We start from the raw sequence: 15,411 nt of genomic DNA, 5'->3' as shown, positions 1-15,411 counted from the left end.
CTTCTCTGTATATGGATCCGTTGGGTAATTATTGATAGGTGATCGGTCTCCATGCCGATAAATCTGGGAACAGAGTTCAGATTACACTGTCCAAATTTATTAAGAATTTAATTCTGACCAATTTACACATGGTAAATAAAGGGAAACCCCAACTACAAATCAACACACACTGACACACAGAAGACCCATATACACAAGGTTGGGCCCATGCTCCCTGGGATTTAGAAGAATGAAAGGTGATCTGATATAATCGAAAGATCCTGGCTGCTGAGAAGATGGTTCCTGTCCTGAGGGAATCTAGAACTAGGGGCACGGTTTCAAAATAAGGGATCTTCCATTCAAGATGGAGAGGAGGAGGAATTTCCTTGGAGGGTCATTAATCATTAGAATGCTGTATGTCAGAGAGCAGTGCAGGCCCAGTCATTGAATATATTCAAGGCTGAGTTAGACAGGTTTTGGTTGACAAGGGAGTCGAGGGTTATGGGGGTCAGGCAGGAAAGTGGCATTAAGGCCACAGTTAGATCAGTCATGGTCTTATTGAATGACAGAGCAGGCTCAATGGGGCAAACGTCCTAATCTTGCTCCTGTTTCTGATGATCTTATGTCCACACAGCAGGGAGAGGGGGGTGAGCGAGAAAGTCGGAGGTGGGGTGAAAAGACAGTGCAGAAGGGAGTGGGGGAGTGCGAGAAAGGGAGGGTGGGAGAGCGAGAAAGTGGGAGGGGGGACCCAGGGAGGGGAGGGAGCCACAGGGAGGAGGACACCAACAGTAGGAACCACTGGGGAAAGAAGCAGAAGAAGCTTTTTACCAGGCAGGAAAGATGCTGCTGGTAAAAACTCCAAGTAGTTAGGGCCTGAGAAATCAGGGAAAGCTGAAAATGACACTGGCTCCGTGCTGGAAGGAGACTCAGAAGCTGTCCTTGGAGCCATGGTGTGTTTGGCCAGGAGATGGGAGTTCAGAGAAACCCAGGGGCAGCTCAGTGCCAGCTCAGTGAAGCCAGCTGTCTAGTAAAGAACTAAAATTATGCAAGTAAAGGCTAGATTGCAGATTCTGGAATCCAGGGAAGCGTAATATCAGGAGTTGAGGTTGAAAGTGTTATGTTTTAATACTGGTGCTGACAATAGCTTTTTAAAGGCACAGAGGTGGTTGAACATTGTGCTTTCGTTTATTTTGCTTCAGCAACTGAACTAACAAAATGGATTCTGCATATGCACTGGTCGGCAAAGTTTTTTTTATATATTTGTTCATGGGAAGTGGGTGTCACTGGCATTTATTGCCCATCCCTAATTGCCCTTGTTCAGGGGGCATTTAAGAGTCAACCACATGCTGTGGGTTGGAGTCACATGTCAACAGACCAAGTAAGGACAGCAGATTTCCTTCCCTAAAGGGCATTAGTGAACCAGTTGGGTTTTTATGACAATCGACAATAGTTTCAGGGTCAGGCTTTTAACTCCAGATTTTTGTTGGATACAAATTTCACTATCTGCATTGAATTACCCTGGGTCTCCGGAATACTAACCCAGTGACAAGACCACTATGCCACCACCACCTCCAAAGTATTGCAAGCTAAACAAGACATACAGTACATAACATATTCCCCCCGCTTATTGGAAATGTCAGTTTAATAAAACATTTTCTAAACTAGAGAAAGCAGTGAGACTGCCTCTATTTCCAGCTGAACCCTGGGAATTATCCTGCCCACCGTGCACCCACCCCCCCCAAAAAAAAATACACACGGTTTGTCTTAACCATAACTCAAAAGCTCAAGAGGTCTTCTCTCCCGGTGTGGGTTACGGCAGATGTCTGGTGCTTTTAAAGAGTAATGCTCATTGGAGACTGGTGACAGCTTGGGACTTGTAGCACAATCTGAAGTTGTGTCTAATGCCGGTGAAGATGAGACAACTTCAACTTCAGTCACACTAGACTGAAGAGGAGAGACTGGAGTCAGCATTCCTTGACTTGGAGATGGCTCTTCCATAAGAGGTGTATCCTTAGATGGTGCTTGGCTTGGCAACAATTGGTCAACATGTCTCCACCAGGTGAGATCATTCGTAGTTTGGACTGTGTACAAGAAACAGGTCCTGTCTGAGCAATCACTGTAGCAGCAGCCTATTTAGCTCCAGAAGCATAATTATGAGCAAGAACTCCTTATCCAGAACAGAAAATTCTTGGCTATGATCTTTTGTGCTCTTCTCTCCACTTGGTCACGCTGTTGATCTTGCACAACTTGTATTTTGTTGGTTTCAGCAGATCAAAGCAAGTGCGTAGCTGCCGTCTCATTAGTGGGAATATGGGGGATGCTTTAGTGGTAGCATGTGGTGTGTTTTGGTATGTCAGCAGAATGGAGGAATGTCCTTGTGCCCAGCTGAAAGTGTATTTCATGGTTTGGTGGATTGGTGGTATAGTGCTGAGGTGATGTGATAAATTCCATTACTTCTCAAAAAAATTCTTCAACTCCTGTGAGACAAACTGAGGTGCACTCTCGGTCACAACTTGTTCTGGTAGCTTGTAACGACTGAACATTTCTCTTTGCCTTTGAATTGTATTCTCAGTAGTAGACAACATCATTGAAACTTCTGGCCATTTGGAACGAGCATCCACAGCCATTCCTTCAAATGGTCCGGCAAAAAAAAAATCGACATGGATGTGATGCCAACGGTTTTCCAGCCAATCCCATGGATGGAGGGGTGCCAACTGAGGCTTGTTTCTCACATTCTGACATGAAGGACAGGATCTTGCCTTGGCTTCAGTGTCTTGGTCCAGGCCACCAAAAGTAACTTCTTGTGATCTCTTTTATGCGAATTATTCCAAAGTGTCCAACAAGCCGTTGTGGGTCCAACTCTGGTGTCCTCAATGTTGGTGGAATAATAACTCTCATGCCTCAAAGCAAACATCCTGAAGTGACTGATAACTCCACTATGCCACCACAGGTAAGGATGAAGGTCAGGTGAAACTTGGAAGTTCGGGGAAGAGCTGCCATGCATCACAAGGTCCTTTGACTTGGGGCAATGTTGGGTCCACTCGAGTGATCTTCATGATTTGGAATGAAGTGATGGTGTGTTCTCCACGTGTGCAAAGTAGAAAAATGTCTTTCTGAGCAGTGTCCAAATGGGTGACCGGTAGGGGCAGCCTCAAAAGACTATCCGCATTGCCATGCAAAGTAGATTTTCGTTATTTGATGTCATAGGTGTGAGCATTCAACATCACTAACGTTGCATTCTGTTTGAAGCTAAAGAAGGCATGCCTGTGTGTGGATTGAATATTGAGGTTTGCGATCAATGATGAGTCAGCAGCGTGAATTTCCATCCAAACAGGTACTGGTGAAATTTCCGGATTCCAAAAATGATTTCCAGTGCTTCGCGGTCGATTTGAGCGTATTGGCTCTCTGCTTTGTTTAAAGTCCATGAAGTGAACACTCTGGGCCTCTTCACACTCGAGAGCATTGTGAGAAACAACAGCCCCAACTTCTTAAGGCGATGCATCACATGCAATTTGTGGAGATAAGGAGGAGTCAAAGTGCGTCAGTACCTCGGAATCTGTCAGTGCTGCTTTAGTCTTTTTGAACATCTGTTACAGTCTTCTGTCCTGCCACAGAATCTCATGCAGGAGTTTCAGCAGGGCTGCTAGTTGTGGAATAAATCTTCTGTAATAATTCAGCAGCCTTAAGAATGAGCGAAGCTGGTTGATATTCTGAAGAGCTGCAACATCCACAATAGTCTTGACCTTGGAGGGCACTTTGTGAAATCCAGCAGCATCAATGACGTGCCCCAAATATTCTACAGAGCTGAAAAAAACTCACATTTTTAATGATGTGAAAGGCTGTATTCCCTATCAGTCTTGCTCGTTACCAAGATGTCATCAAGGTAGCACAGAGCTCCAGGCAAGCCACTCAGGGTCTGGTCCACGGCCCTCTGAAACAAGGCTGGAGCTGATGTTATTCCAAAGCCAATTCCAACTTGCAGCCAACTACTCTAATCTACTGAGCCTTGGGGCTGCTACCTACTCTACAAGAACAGCTTTTTCCTTTTTTTAAAAATAGCTGGTAATTTTCCTTTGCTAGCTCTTTCATTTTAGTTTTGCTTTTCAGGTTACAAAGGTCCATCATCCTCGTCACCAATTTTTTAACATTTTAATACTGGTATCACCGAAAACAATGTAAAGATTAATCAATACACACATAGATATGGAGGTGGTTGAACATTTGTTAAAGTAAAATCAATGAAAACACACTTAACTAACAAGATGGATTCTGAGATCCCATAATGCTTGCAAAGCACAGCAAACTAAACAAGGCAGACAGTACATAACATAAACCCTACGAGCTGTTGAGGCAGTCCGCGTCAGAGTGGCTTTGAGGGAATTCAGAGACTTGATCTTTCAAAGTGAAAAGTTTGGAATCCCTCAAGAGGGAGACCAAGTTTCAACAAGATTGTCTAGTTCATAGAGGATCTGGGCGGGTCACTAAGAAATCTTGGTTGCATCTGTTATATAGTGTGTTCGACCAGTTTGCCTGTAATTCACATGTACCTCATGTTAATTTGGAATTTTAGAGTATGAGACGGATCATGCAAATTATTTTACTTTTCTGACTTTGTAAAGTTTATTTTGTTTGTTCAAAACCGTGGAATTTTGTGGCTTTATTCTCCTAGCATGTACCTTAGATTTCCAACTTGGTCTACTTTAAACAAAAAACTATTGGTCCCTAACCGGATCATACCAACAACTTGGAGGTCTGGACCAGAATTTTAAGCATTCTAGGCACCATGCTTTAAAAAGGAAGTGAAGGCATTGGAGAGAGTGCAGAAGAGATTGACAAGAATGGTTCCAGGGATGAGGAACTTCAGTTACATAGAAAGATTGGAGAAGTTTGGGTTGTTTTCCTTGGAGAAGAGAAGGTTGAGAGTTTTGATAGAGGTATTCAAAATCATTAGGGGTCTCGAGAGAGTAGATAGAGTGTAACCATTCCCCATGGCAGAAGGGTCAAGAGCCAGAGGGCACTATTTAAGTTGATTAGCAAAAGAAGCAAAGGCGACAGGAGGAAAAATGCTTTTTTTTGCAGCGAATGTTTAGGATCTGGAATGTACTGCTCAAGAGTGTGGTGGAAGTAGATTCAATCATAGCTTTTTAAAAGGTATTGGATAAGGTTTGCAGGCCTGTGTGGAGGAGCAGAAATAAGAGATTAATTCGACAGCTTTTTCAAAGGGCCAGCACTGGCAACATGGGTGCTGTATATTTCTATTTAGTCGCCTCAACTATTGCTAGTGGTAGACTCGCTTATATTGACGGCCCCTGGTTTTAGTCTCAATCATTGGTGGAAACATGGGGCAGAATTTGAACCTTGGCTTGCTGCTTCCGAGGGTGAAACAAGACGTGGGCGCCACTTCCACCCTCTCACTTTTTGCTAGTTCCCACGCAATTCCAATTTAAATTTAAAGTGCCGGAGGGTTGCGCAGGAGACATGAGTGATCGCAGGGCAGGAGAAGCTTTTCATTGATGAAACCCACTGCCAGCTGACAATGCAGCAGGTACAGGTAGACTATAAAAGAGCCTCCTGGACAAACAGGGAGGCTCTGAATCACAGCCAAAAACTTTCCTGTCCAACTTCATTGCCATTGGCTTAAGACTTATTGAGAGCACAAGGTGTTTTACAAATTTAAATTTCACTTGCAAATATTTCATACTACAGTGGTTTCATCTTATTTGTGTGTGCATCATTGTTATTTGTTGAGACTAGCTTAGTCAGAGAGCTAATTGTATTGGCACACCTCATTGTTAGCACATTTGACGGCTACAGGGGAGTTAAGGAGATTTCTTTATCGTAAAAGAAATTTTGTGTATTTGCGTTCACTCTTTACTGAATGTTCATGTTAGTACTGTTCTCACCACTATGTGGGTGGGACATGGCTGAACTTGCAGGCTTAGTTGGCCCTCCCTTCTATGCATTGTAAAAGAGATTATCTCTGCCAAGAATGATCTCAGACAATCAAAATGTTGTAGTTGAACTCAAAAACCACCAAGAGCTGTACCAGACAATGCCCTGAGGCGGGCCCACATTTTGGACTGGAGCCTACCCTTTAGGCCCCTTATTTTACCTCAACTGATTGATCCCAACACCTCACCCAGAACGCTGAGCCCTTCCCACCTAACTCCTCCATACCTCCAACCCCACTCTACAGCCCAGCCCCCTACCACTGACTCACCCTTGCCAGTCCTAAGCCTCCAAGCAAGCTGTAATTCCCCTGCTCCCCTCCCTTTGCCATAGAGTTAACCAAGGAAAACTGTTGACCTCAGACACAACTGCACAAAACCTACTGCACGCCACCTTTAAACAGACATGAACCAGGTGCCATGAGATTCCCATGCATCGCTGACTTTATCATGAAGGTAGGATGTAGTTACAGAAAGATTTAATATAATGAGTCTCCATTGCATGCAAAGGTATTTACAAGTTGGAACACACCACGTGATAGCATAAGGCCCCACCCACTAAACACTGCCCTTGACATCAAAGCCACATTTGATTGAATGTGGCATCAAGGAGCCTGAGCAAAACTGGAGTCAATGGGAATTGGGGGGAAACTATCCACTGGTTGGAGTCATACTTAGTACAAAATGAAGATGGTGGTGGTTGTTGGAGGTCAGTCATCTCAGCTCCCGGACATCACTGCAGGAGTTCCTCAGGGTAGTGTCCTTCAGCTGCTTCATCAATGACTTTACCTCCATCATAAGGTTTGAAGTGGGGATGTTTGCTGATGATTTCAAAATGTTCAGCACCATTCGCGACTCCTCAGATTCTGTAGTAGTCCATGTTTAAATGCAACAAGCTTGACACCATCCAGGACAAAGCAGCCTCCTTGATTGGCACCACATCCACAAACATTCACTCCCTGCACCACCGATGCACAGTGGAACAGTGTACACCATCTACAAGATGCACTGCAGGAATTCACCAAGGCTTCTTAGACGGTACCTTCCAAACCCATGACCACTACCATCTAGAAGGACAAGGGCAGCAAATAGATGGGAACACCACCACCTGGAAGTTCCCCTCCAAGTCACTCACCACCCTGACTTGGAAATATATCGCTGTTCCTTCACTGTTGCTGGGTCAAAATCTTGGAACTCCCTAACAGCACTGTGGGTGTACCTACACCACATGGACTGCAGAGGTTCAAGGAGGCAGCTCACCACCACCTTCTCAAGGGCAATTAGGGATGGGCAATAAATGCTGGCCCAGCCAGTGAAGCCCACATCCCATGAAAGAATTTTAAAAAAACACGCCACTGAGTTAATCTTGAAATTTGAACCCACCATCGGAAAAGTGAAATTTCAGCTCCCACCTAATTCAGTCACCTTGCCCACCACGCTTCCCGCTCTTGTGGGCTTATCAGCTCTATGTCTAACCTGCATTCCACAGTTCATGTGTATTTTCTATATTTTGGTCTATGCAATAGCAGTTACTGGACTCAGTTTAGAAAGGTGGATCAGAGAAACTGTGCAATTTGAATTCCTTTAGATTGGAAAATTGAACATGTCACTTCACAATTGTGTGACTGTAAGTGTGACAGGTGGTGATCCACAAGGATCTGTTGGAAGATTGGATAGAAAGCCACATATGCTAATGAGTTAATGACACTAAGATAGCATTCTCAGCAGTGTAGATGGAAGTATAACATTACAAAGAAATATTAATAGATTAAGTGAATGGACAAAACTATGGCAAATGGATTTCAATGTAGATGAAGGTGAGGTCATCCACTTTGGATCTAAATAGGAGAGAACAGGGGACTCTGCGGAAATAGTGGCTTAGTGGTAATGTCGCTAGACTAGTAATCCAGAGACCCAGGTTAACCACACTAGTTCAAATCTCACCACAGCAGCTGGTGGAGTTTAAATTCAATTCATTCATTTAAAAATTCTAGACTTGAAAGCTAGTCTCAGTCATGGTGCTGCAAAACTTATTGATTGTCTTAAAAACTCCATCTGGTGCACTAATGTCCTATAGGGAAGGAAATCTGCCATCCTTACCTTGTCTGGCCTGTATCTGGTACCAGATCCACAGTAATGTGGCTGAAAAAGCAACTCAGTTGTACAGAACAGCTCCAGATGTTGCAGATGTGGGTATACCGAGCTGATGCTCAATTGTTAATTTTAAACTTGGGATTGATAGATTTTTGTTAACTAGAAATATTAAGGAAAGGAGGTTGGAGTACAGATTAGCTATGATCTCATTGAAAGGCCAACAGGTTTGACAAGCTAAATGATCTACTCCTGTTCCTGGAAAAGGTGTTGGTCCCGCTCGGTCACGCACACATTAATTATAGATGAGGAAGCCCATCTCAATTTCTCCACCGAGAACAATCTGAGAGTTCCCTCTCAATTTCACCATCTGACTGTTTCTTCAGTTATCTCCAGTAGCCCATTTTAAGTGTAAATCACTCTGTGGAAAATTTTCTCAAAATCAATTACACATTTCCCCCTTCCTTTTTTATTTAAAAAAAAGGAAAAATTTGTTTGTGGGACCTGGCTGTCAGCATTTATTGCCCATCCCTAATAGCCCTTGGAGAAGGTGGTGGTGAGCTGCCTCCTTGAATCGTTGCAGTCCATTAAATGTAGGTACACCCGCAGTGCTGTTAGGGAGGGAGTTCCATGATTTTGACCCAGCGACAGTGAAGGAACAGCCATATTTTCCAAGTCAGGATGGCGAGAGACTTGAAGGGGAACTTCCAGGTGGTGGTGTTCCCATCTATCTGCTGCCCTTGTCCTTCTAGATAGTAGTGGTCACGAGTTTGGAAGGTGCTGTCAAAGGAATTTGGTGAGTTGCTGCAGTGCATATTGCAGGTAGTACACACTGCTGCCTCTGTGCGTGTCCATGGTGCAGGGTATGTGAACGTTTATTGTGGTGGAAGGCGTGCCAATCAACTGGCTGCTTTGTCCTGGATGGTGTCAAGCTTCTCGAGTGTTGCTGGAGTTGCACTCATCCAGGTAAATGGAGAGTATTCCATCACACTCTCAAAAATTGTGCCTTGTAGATGGTGGACAAGCTTTGGGGAGTCAGGTGGTGACTTACTTCCACAGAATTCCCAGCCTCTGACCTGCTCTTGTAGGCACAGTATTTATATGGCTGGTCTAGTTCAGTTTCTGGTCAATGGTAGCCCCCAGAATGTTGATAGAGGGGGATCCAGTGATGATAATGCCATTGAATGGAAGAGGAGACGGTTAGATTCTCTCTTGTTGAAGATGGCCATTGCTTGGCACTTGTGTGAAGTGAATGTTACTTTCCAGTTGCCAGCCTAAGCTTTGATATTGCCCAGGTCTTGCTGCATATGGACATGAACTGCTTCAGTATCTGAGGAGTTGCGAATGGTGCTGAACATTGTGCAATCATCAGCGAACATCCCCACTTCTGACCTTATGATGGAAGCAGCTGAAGATGGTTGGGCCTAGGGCACTACCCTGAGGAACTCCTGCAGTGATGTCCTGGGACTGAGATGATTGACCTCCAACAACCACAACCATCTTCCTTTATGCTAGGTATGACTCCAACCAGTGGAGAGTTTTCCCTTTGATTCCCATTGACTCCAGTTGTGCTTAGGCTCCTTGATGTCACACTCTGTCAAATGCGGCCTTGATGTCAAGCGCAGTCACTCTCACCACACCTTTGGAGTTAAGGTCTTTTGTCCATGTTTGAACCAAGGCTGTCAGGAGGTCAGGAACTGAGTGGCCCTGGCAGAACCCAAACTGAGAATCAATGAGTAGATCATTGCTGAATAAGCAACCCCTTCCAGTACTTTACTGATGATGGAGAGTAGATTGATGGGGCAATATTTGGCCAGGTTCAATTTGTCCTGCTTTTTTTGTTCAGGGGATATCTGGGCAATTTTCCACATAGTCAGGTAGATGCCATGTGTTGTAGCTGTACTGGAACAGCTTGGCTACGAGCGCAGCAAGTTCTTCAGTACTATTGTTGGACTATTGTCAGGGCCCATAGTCTTTGTAGTATCCAGTGCCTTCAGCCATATCTTGATATCACACGGATTGAATTGAATTGGCTGAAGACTGACATCTGTGATGCTGGGGACCTCTGGAGGAGGCTAAGATGGATCATCCACTTGGCACTTCTGGCTGAAGGTTGTAGAAAATGCTTCAGCCTTGTCTTTTGCACTGATGTGCTGGGCTCCCCCATCATTGAGGATGGCGATATTTATGAAGCCTCCTCCTCCAGTGAATTGTCCACCACCATTCACGACTGGATGTGGCAGGACTGCAGAGCTTAGATCTGATCCGTTAGTTGTGGGATCACTTAGCTCTGTCTATCACTTGCTGCTTATGCTGTTTGGCACACAAGTAGTCCTGTGGTGTAGCTTCACCAGATTAACACCTCATTTTAGGCTGCTCCTGGCATGCCCTCCTGCACTCTCATTGAACCTTGTTTGAATCTTTTCTCCCTTGTCCTACTCCCTCACCTTAATTTCTGATTTACCTTTTCCATTACTACCTCATAACCCACTATAACATCACTTTTCAAATATCTATTCAGCCAAGTCTTTTCCCATATCTCAGGCCCCTGACACTGGGAACCAGTCCTGTGGCTCTTCTCTTCACTATCGAGTGGTTCAATGTTGCAGTGACTCAGTGACCAGAACTGAAGGGAGTTTTCAATGTCCATTCCTCAGTGTCCTCTCCAGTTGTACCAGGAGAACCTAACATATTGTTTTGATTGTAGCTCATCATCCTAGTGGCTTGACCAAATACTGCTTTAAGTTAATTGGACGTGCTTGCTACAGAATTCAGCTCCATTGTGCCTGATTTTTTGGCCCTATGGGTGTGATTTTGCTTTTAAAAATGGAATGAGTGGGACACTTGGACACTTCTGGTACTAGTCGTATCAGACAATTTTGGGGTCAATGTGTATGCCTGAAATGTGCAGTGTCAGCAGATTGTCACGTCAATCAGTGTCTTATGTTGATTTTATGTCAATACTGTGAAGTTGGAGCTCAACACTCCAGCTAACACTCTCTCTCAACCTTACACAACTAAACAAGCATTCAGCAGCAGGAAGGACCCCCACCTCATAGCATCTTACTTAAAGGGATCATCAACTCCTTTTAGGTTAGTTGCCAATTGATTTTGAGCCAGTGTTGCTACAGAGAATGGTTTGACAAGTATACTGAAATGTTGTCCTGACTTCAAAGATTCTGCACAAGACACTTGCTCCCAGAAAGGGCTACAATAACTCGTATCCCCTTTGGACTCCAGCACGAAAGGAGAATGAGCAAATGCAACAGAGCAAGACAAGCTGACAAGAGGGACGAGGAGGCAGAGGAGGGAGAGAAGGAGGGGAGAGAAGTTCTGTCAACTGGAGGCCATACTAGCCCATGGTGTCCAGAGGGCAAACAGTCTACCTGAAGCTCAATGAGGAACAATGTGCCAGATGTTTCCACTTCAAGCACTTGCTTGCTGAAATCTGCCCCCTCCTGCAGCCACAATTGTGAGCTCAGAGAAGGGCAAGGACAGCATTACCAGTGGCTGCGAAGGTAACCAGTGCTCATTCCGGGCTGGAGCAGGCGATATTTACAACATCTCCCTGTCTGCTGTTTTATAAGGAAGGTCACTGAGGCTCTGGATTCCAAGAGAGTGGGATACATTTCACTCTATCTTGCCAGAGAGCAGCAGGCAGAGTGAACACATGGCTTTGCAAGGGCTACAGGTTTCCCCATGGTCCAGGGTGCCATTGACTATACACACATCCTTTTGTGGGCACCACGTTTCGATTCACATTTCGTACCACAACTGAAAGGGAATTCACTCCCTCAACATCCCACACTTGGTGTATCATGTAGGTCTACACCTGATATCCTTCTTTCTTCAGCTCTGCCACCTGCATTTGAGCCACCAAGCCAAACCAGAGTGGCAACTGAGTGACCAGGGCTATCCTTTAATGGTATACATACCAATTAGGAGCAGGTGTAGCACAGAAAATGGCTCATGAGACAGTAACACAAGCAAAACGCACACACGCACGCAGATGGGCAACAGAAGAGATGCTGTCACAAAATGTGATTCAGCAGACTAGTGTTTAGGCAGCTCTTCTACTACCTGGATATTTCTGGAGGCTGTGCCACCTCACCATTATTAGGGCAAGCTCTTGCCACCAGCTATATGGTAACCAGCTGAGGAAGCAGTGGAAGAGGAAGCAGCCCCTTTCTGGTCAGTCTTTCCATCATCATCACTTCATGGGATGTTGGTGTCATTGCCAAAGTCAGCATCCCTAATTGCGAAGGTGTTGGGTGCGCTGCTTTACTGCTGCTACTGCAGCAGTCTATGTCGTGAAAGTACAATCATGGTGTAGTTAGGATTTTGACCCAACAACGATGAAGGAATAGTGAGTGATACATTTCCACATCAGAAGGCTGTGTGATTGAAGGGGAGCTTGCAGGTGGTGGTGTCCCCATGTATCTGCAGCTCTCACTCCTCTCACAGGTTTAGAAGCTGCTGTTGAAGAAACCCTGATGAGTTGCTCAGTGCATTTTGTAGACAGATGGTACACACTGCTGTCATCATGCTGGTGGTGGAGGGATTGAGTTTAAGGTGGTAGATGGGGTACTGGATCTTCACCTTCCATTCCCAAAATCCTCTCCAGTACTTTTTGCAGCAAGTAGGGAACACTACTCTGGGCTCTCAGTCGGGACTGCAGAGGATGCTATCTATTCCCCTAATTATCAAATCCCCAACGACTAAAACCGTTCTATTCTGTTCATCAGCTCTTTGTGCAGCTCTCTACACAGTTCACATCCTGCAGCAGCTTGATCCTGATAAATGTCAAAGACATTGTTGGACAGGACCAATGTCTGTGGGATAAAAACAGAAGGCGCTGGAAAGACTCCGCAGATCTGACGCTCCACAGATGCTGTCAGATCTGCTGAGTTTTTCTGTTTTTATTTCAGGTTTCCAGCATCCGCAGTATTTTGATTTGATCTCGGTGTCTGTGGGAGCCTCTTCCTTCCCTGCCTCCCCACAGATGCCCCTAACCCTGCTCACTCATACCCCTCCTCTGACAGAATGTTGCTCCTGAGAAAACTGTCCAGAAATCCCTTCTTACGTTGACCTTCTATGGCCGGGGCACAGGGACCGAGTTACTCGCTGTAAACGTGGTCATCGAGGACAGGCTCCCTCTCCTTCTCTATTTCTCACTCACCAGGTTGACGAATTTCAGTTTTCTTCCCGCCTCCGCCGCTCTCAGGAGCCCGAACACCACCACAGCGCAAAGCAGAACCCGAGAGCCCAGGATCAGAGCCTCTGAGCCGGTAACCATACTGTGGGAGTACGGGGGCCCTCGGCACCCGGAACTATATACCTGGGACGGGGGGGGCGGGGGGAGCACAGGGGACCTTAAAATGCGGATCCGCCCTAGTAACCGGGATGGCGGAGACTTTAAACCGCGGACCCACCCCTAGTAACCGGGATGGCGGAGACTTTAAACCGCGGACCCGCCCCTAGTAACCGGGATGGCGGAGACTTTAAACCGCGGACCCGCCCCTAGTAACCAGGGTGGGGGACTATCCGGAATAGTTTGAGATGAGAGGGGAAGTAAAGACCTTGAGTTGAAGCCGTCGCCCTGACAGGAGCAGCCGGCAAACCCCGGCTGACTCTCTGCCCCTCAGCACCAACATGGACAGGGAGGCAGGCAGACCCCAGTCACCTTGCACAGTGCCAGCCCAGATCTTCATGTCCCAACTCCAAAACCAACTACCATCATCACCAACTGACAGAATGAGGCATGGGCCCGCCATGAATCTGGCTCTCCTTCCATAGCACTCAGCAATGGACCCTTGCAAACTGTAGCCCTCCATATTTTCACCTGCCACATATATGCTTCTGGCCCTTTCCCCTGTGGAGCTTGGAAAGACTTGCATTTCTATGATGCCTTTCAAAGCCACTGGACATGACTTCCTGAAGGTCTTTAGTCAATTAAGTCCTTTTGAAATGTAGTTTTTGCTGTAATATCGGTAGCAAAGGTGCCAATTTTTGCGCAGCAAGCTTCCACAGATAATGACCGGATAATCTGTGCTTGTAGAGGATTGTGTGCATCTTAATAAATCACAAGCTTAACCTGTATTTGGGTTTTGTTGTTGCTTATGCAAGACCAAAATGCCCTTTTTGCCCTTTCTCAGTGTCATCCTGTAAGACTAGATCCAGGAAGAGCTGGACATACACATGCATAAAATACCAATTGGGAGAGGGACCTGTTGTATCTAACAATCACCAACTCTGGACTAACTCTCAAGTCATGCTGATCTCATTACTAAACTTGGAAAGCCCAGTGTTAGCGCACTATTCAAGATGGTGCTCCATCATGACTGCTGGGTATTCTGTAACCCATACACATTGCAGCCACATTGTGAATGTTTAAGGTGCTGGATAGGCTTCCCAGCCTGCTTTGTACAGGTTAACATTGAACTTTTTGAGTTTTGTTGCAGCTGAAGCAAAGAAATTTATATCCCCCGTCTGCTGGCTGGTGATATCTGTGGTCACTTTCACTCTTTTTAAAATCACTGTACAGCTACTCTGAGACTTTGACAAGCTACTCACCATCTGTGTATGGTTTTCCTCAGTCACTTGAGCTACTACAAAACTAGAAGTAGTTTAGCAACCTGATGACTTCACCCACTTAGCAAACGTGTTCCTAGATTTCTCTGCCTTGTTCTTCAACTCCAGCACCATTTCTTTTGGGTTTCTTTATCTGAATAACTTTCAGCTAAGGCACTGTGCTTCTTAGTGAAATGCTTCTCAAAATTTTATTTCTTGTTGGCAAATTTCTCATCTTGAACTTCTCGATTTCCTCTTTGCAGCTATTTCCAAAGCGGCCTTAAAACAAGGGCTAAAGGAAGTTTGTTCCTTTTTAATGATTTGTTATGGATAGGAGGGGATCAGGTCAAAGAGCACTGTTTTCCTCATCACCTGTCTTAAACAAGATGTGAATTTTTTTTTAAGAATAAGCAGTGCCATAGTTTCCCAACCCCCTGATGTTTGTGTGATTCAATTCTACTAATAACCCCACAGCAAACTCAAGTTAGGGTTAACTCAGCAGGTTAGTTTATTGTACACATTCAAAACCCCTGAAAAGGTGTGCATCCCACTCTGCATTCATACTGTAAAGGGAGAGATAGAGAAAAGGAGGTTTAATAGTACAAAGACCACAGAGAAAATTAATAATGGTTCACCTGAGCTCCCGAGTCCCAAAGTCAGCGTCCAATGAAGAAGTCTTTCACATATGCATTCGATGATCGGCTAGTTGGAGACTGGTGTCGTAAGATTCGATTTTCAGGTGGCGTTGATGTCACAAAATGAAGTAGGCATGCAGAGATCGCATCTGTTCTGTAGGTAATGACACAAAATCTTCCGGTAGAGT

General features: G+C 45.2%; 1 protein-coding gene across 4 annotated transcripts in view; it reads right to left on the bottom strand.

Annotated features, from left to right (window-relative positions):
* LOC121283645 (lysosomal acid phosphatase-like) overlaps positions 1–13,349 on the bottom strand; it is a 248,214-nt gene extending 234,865 nt beyond the window's left edge. For 3 of the 4 annotated variants that reach the window (XR_005944304.1, XM_041198438.1, XM_041198440.1), the window contains exons 1-2: positions 13,198–13,349; positions 1–63 (exon numbers count right to left, since the gene is read on the bottom strand). The exon at positions 1–63 is cut by the window's left edge and continues 33 nt beyond it. Coding sequence is in view for 2 of the 4 variants with exons in the window: in XM_041198438.1 (XP_041054372.1) it covers positions 1–63; positions 13,198–13,314 (180 nt within the window). In the remaining 2 variants the exon portion in view is untranslated. Of the gene's footprint in view, positions 64–13,197 lie in introns of those variants that run through there. The other variant, XM_041198441.1, reaches the window with a different exon arrangement.
* Between the last annotated feature and the right edge of the window lie 2,062 nt (positions 13,350–15,411).

The sequence above is a fragment of the Carcharodon carcharias genome, chromosome 10 (assembly GCF_017639515.1).
Source record: "Carcharodon carcharias isolate sCarCar2 chromosome 10, sCarCar2.pri, whole genome shotgun sequence".
Lineage (NCBI taxonomy): Eukaryota > Metazoa > Chordata > Chondrichthyes > Lamniformes > Lamnidae > Carcharodon > Carcharodon carcharias.
The sequence above is the reverse complement of the archived record's forward strand: the minus strand, read 5'-3'. Positions and strand labels throughout refer to the sequence as shown.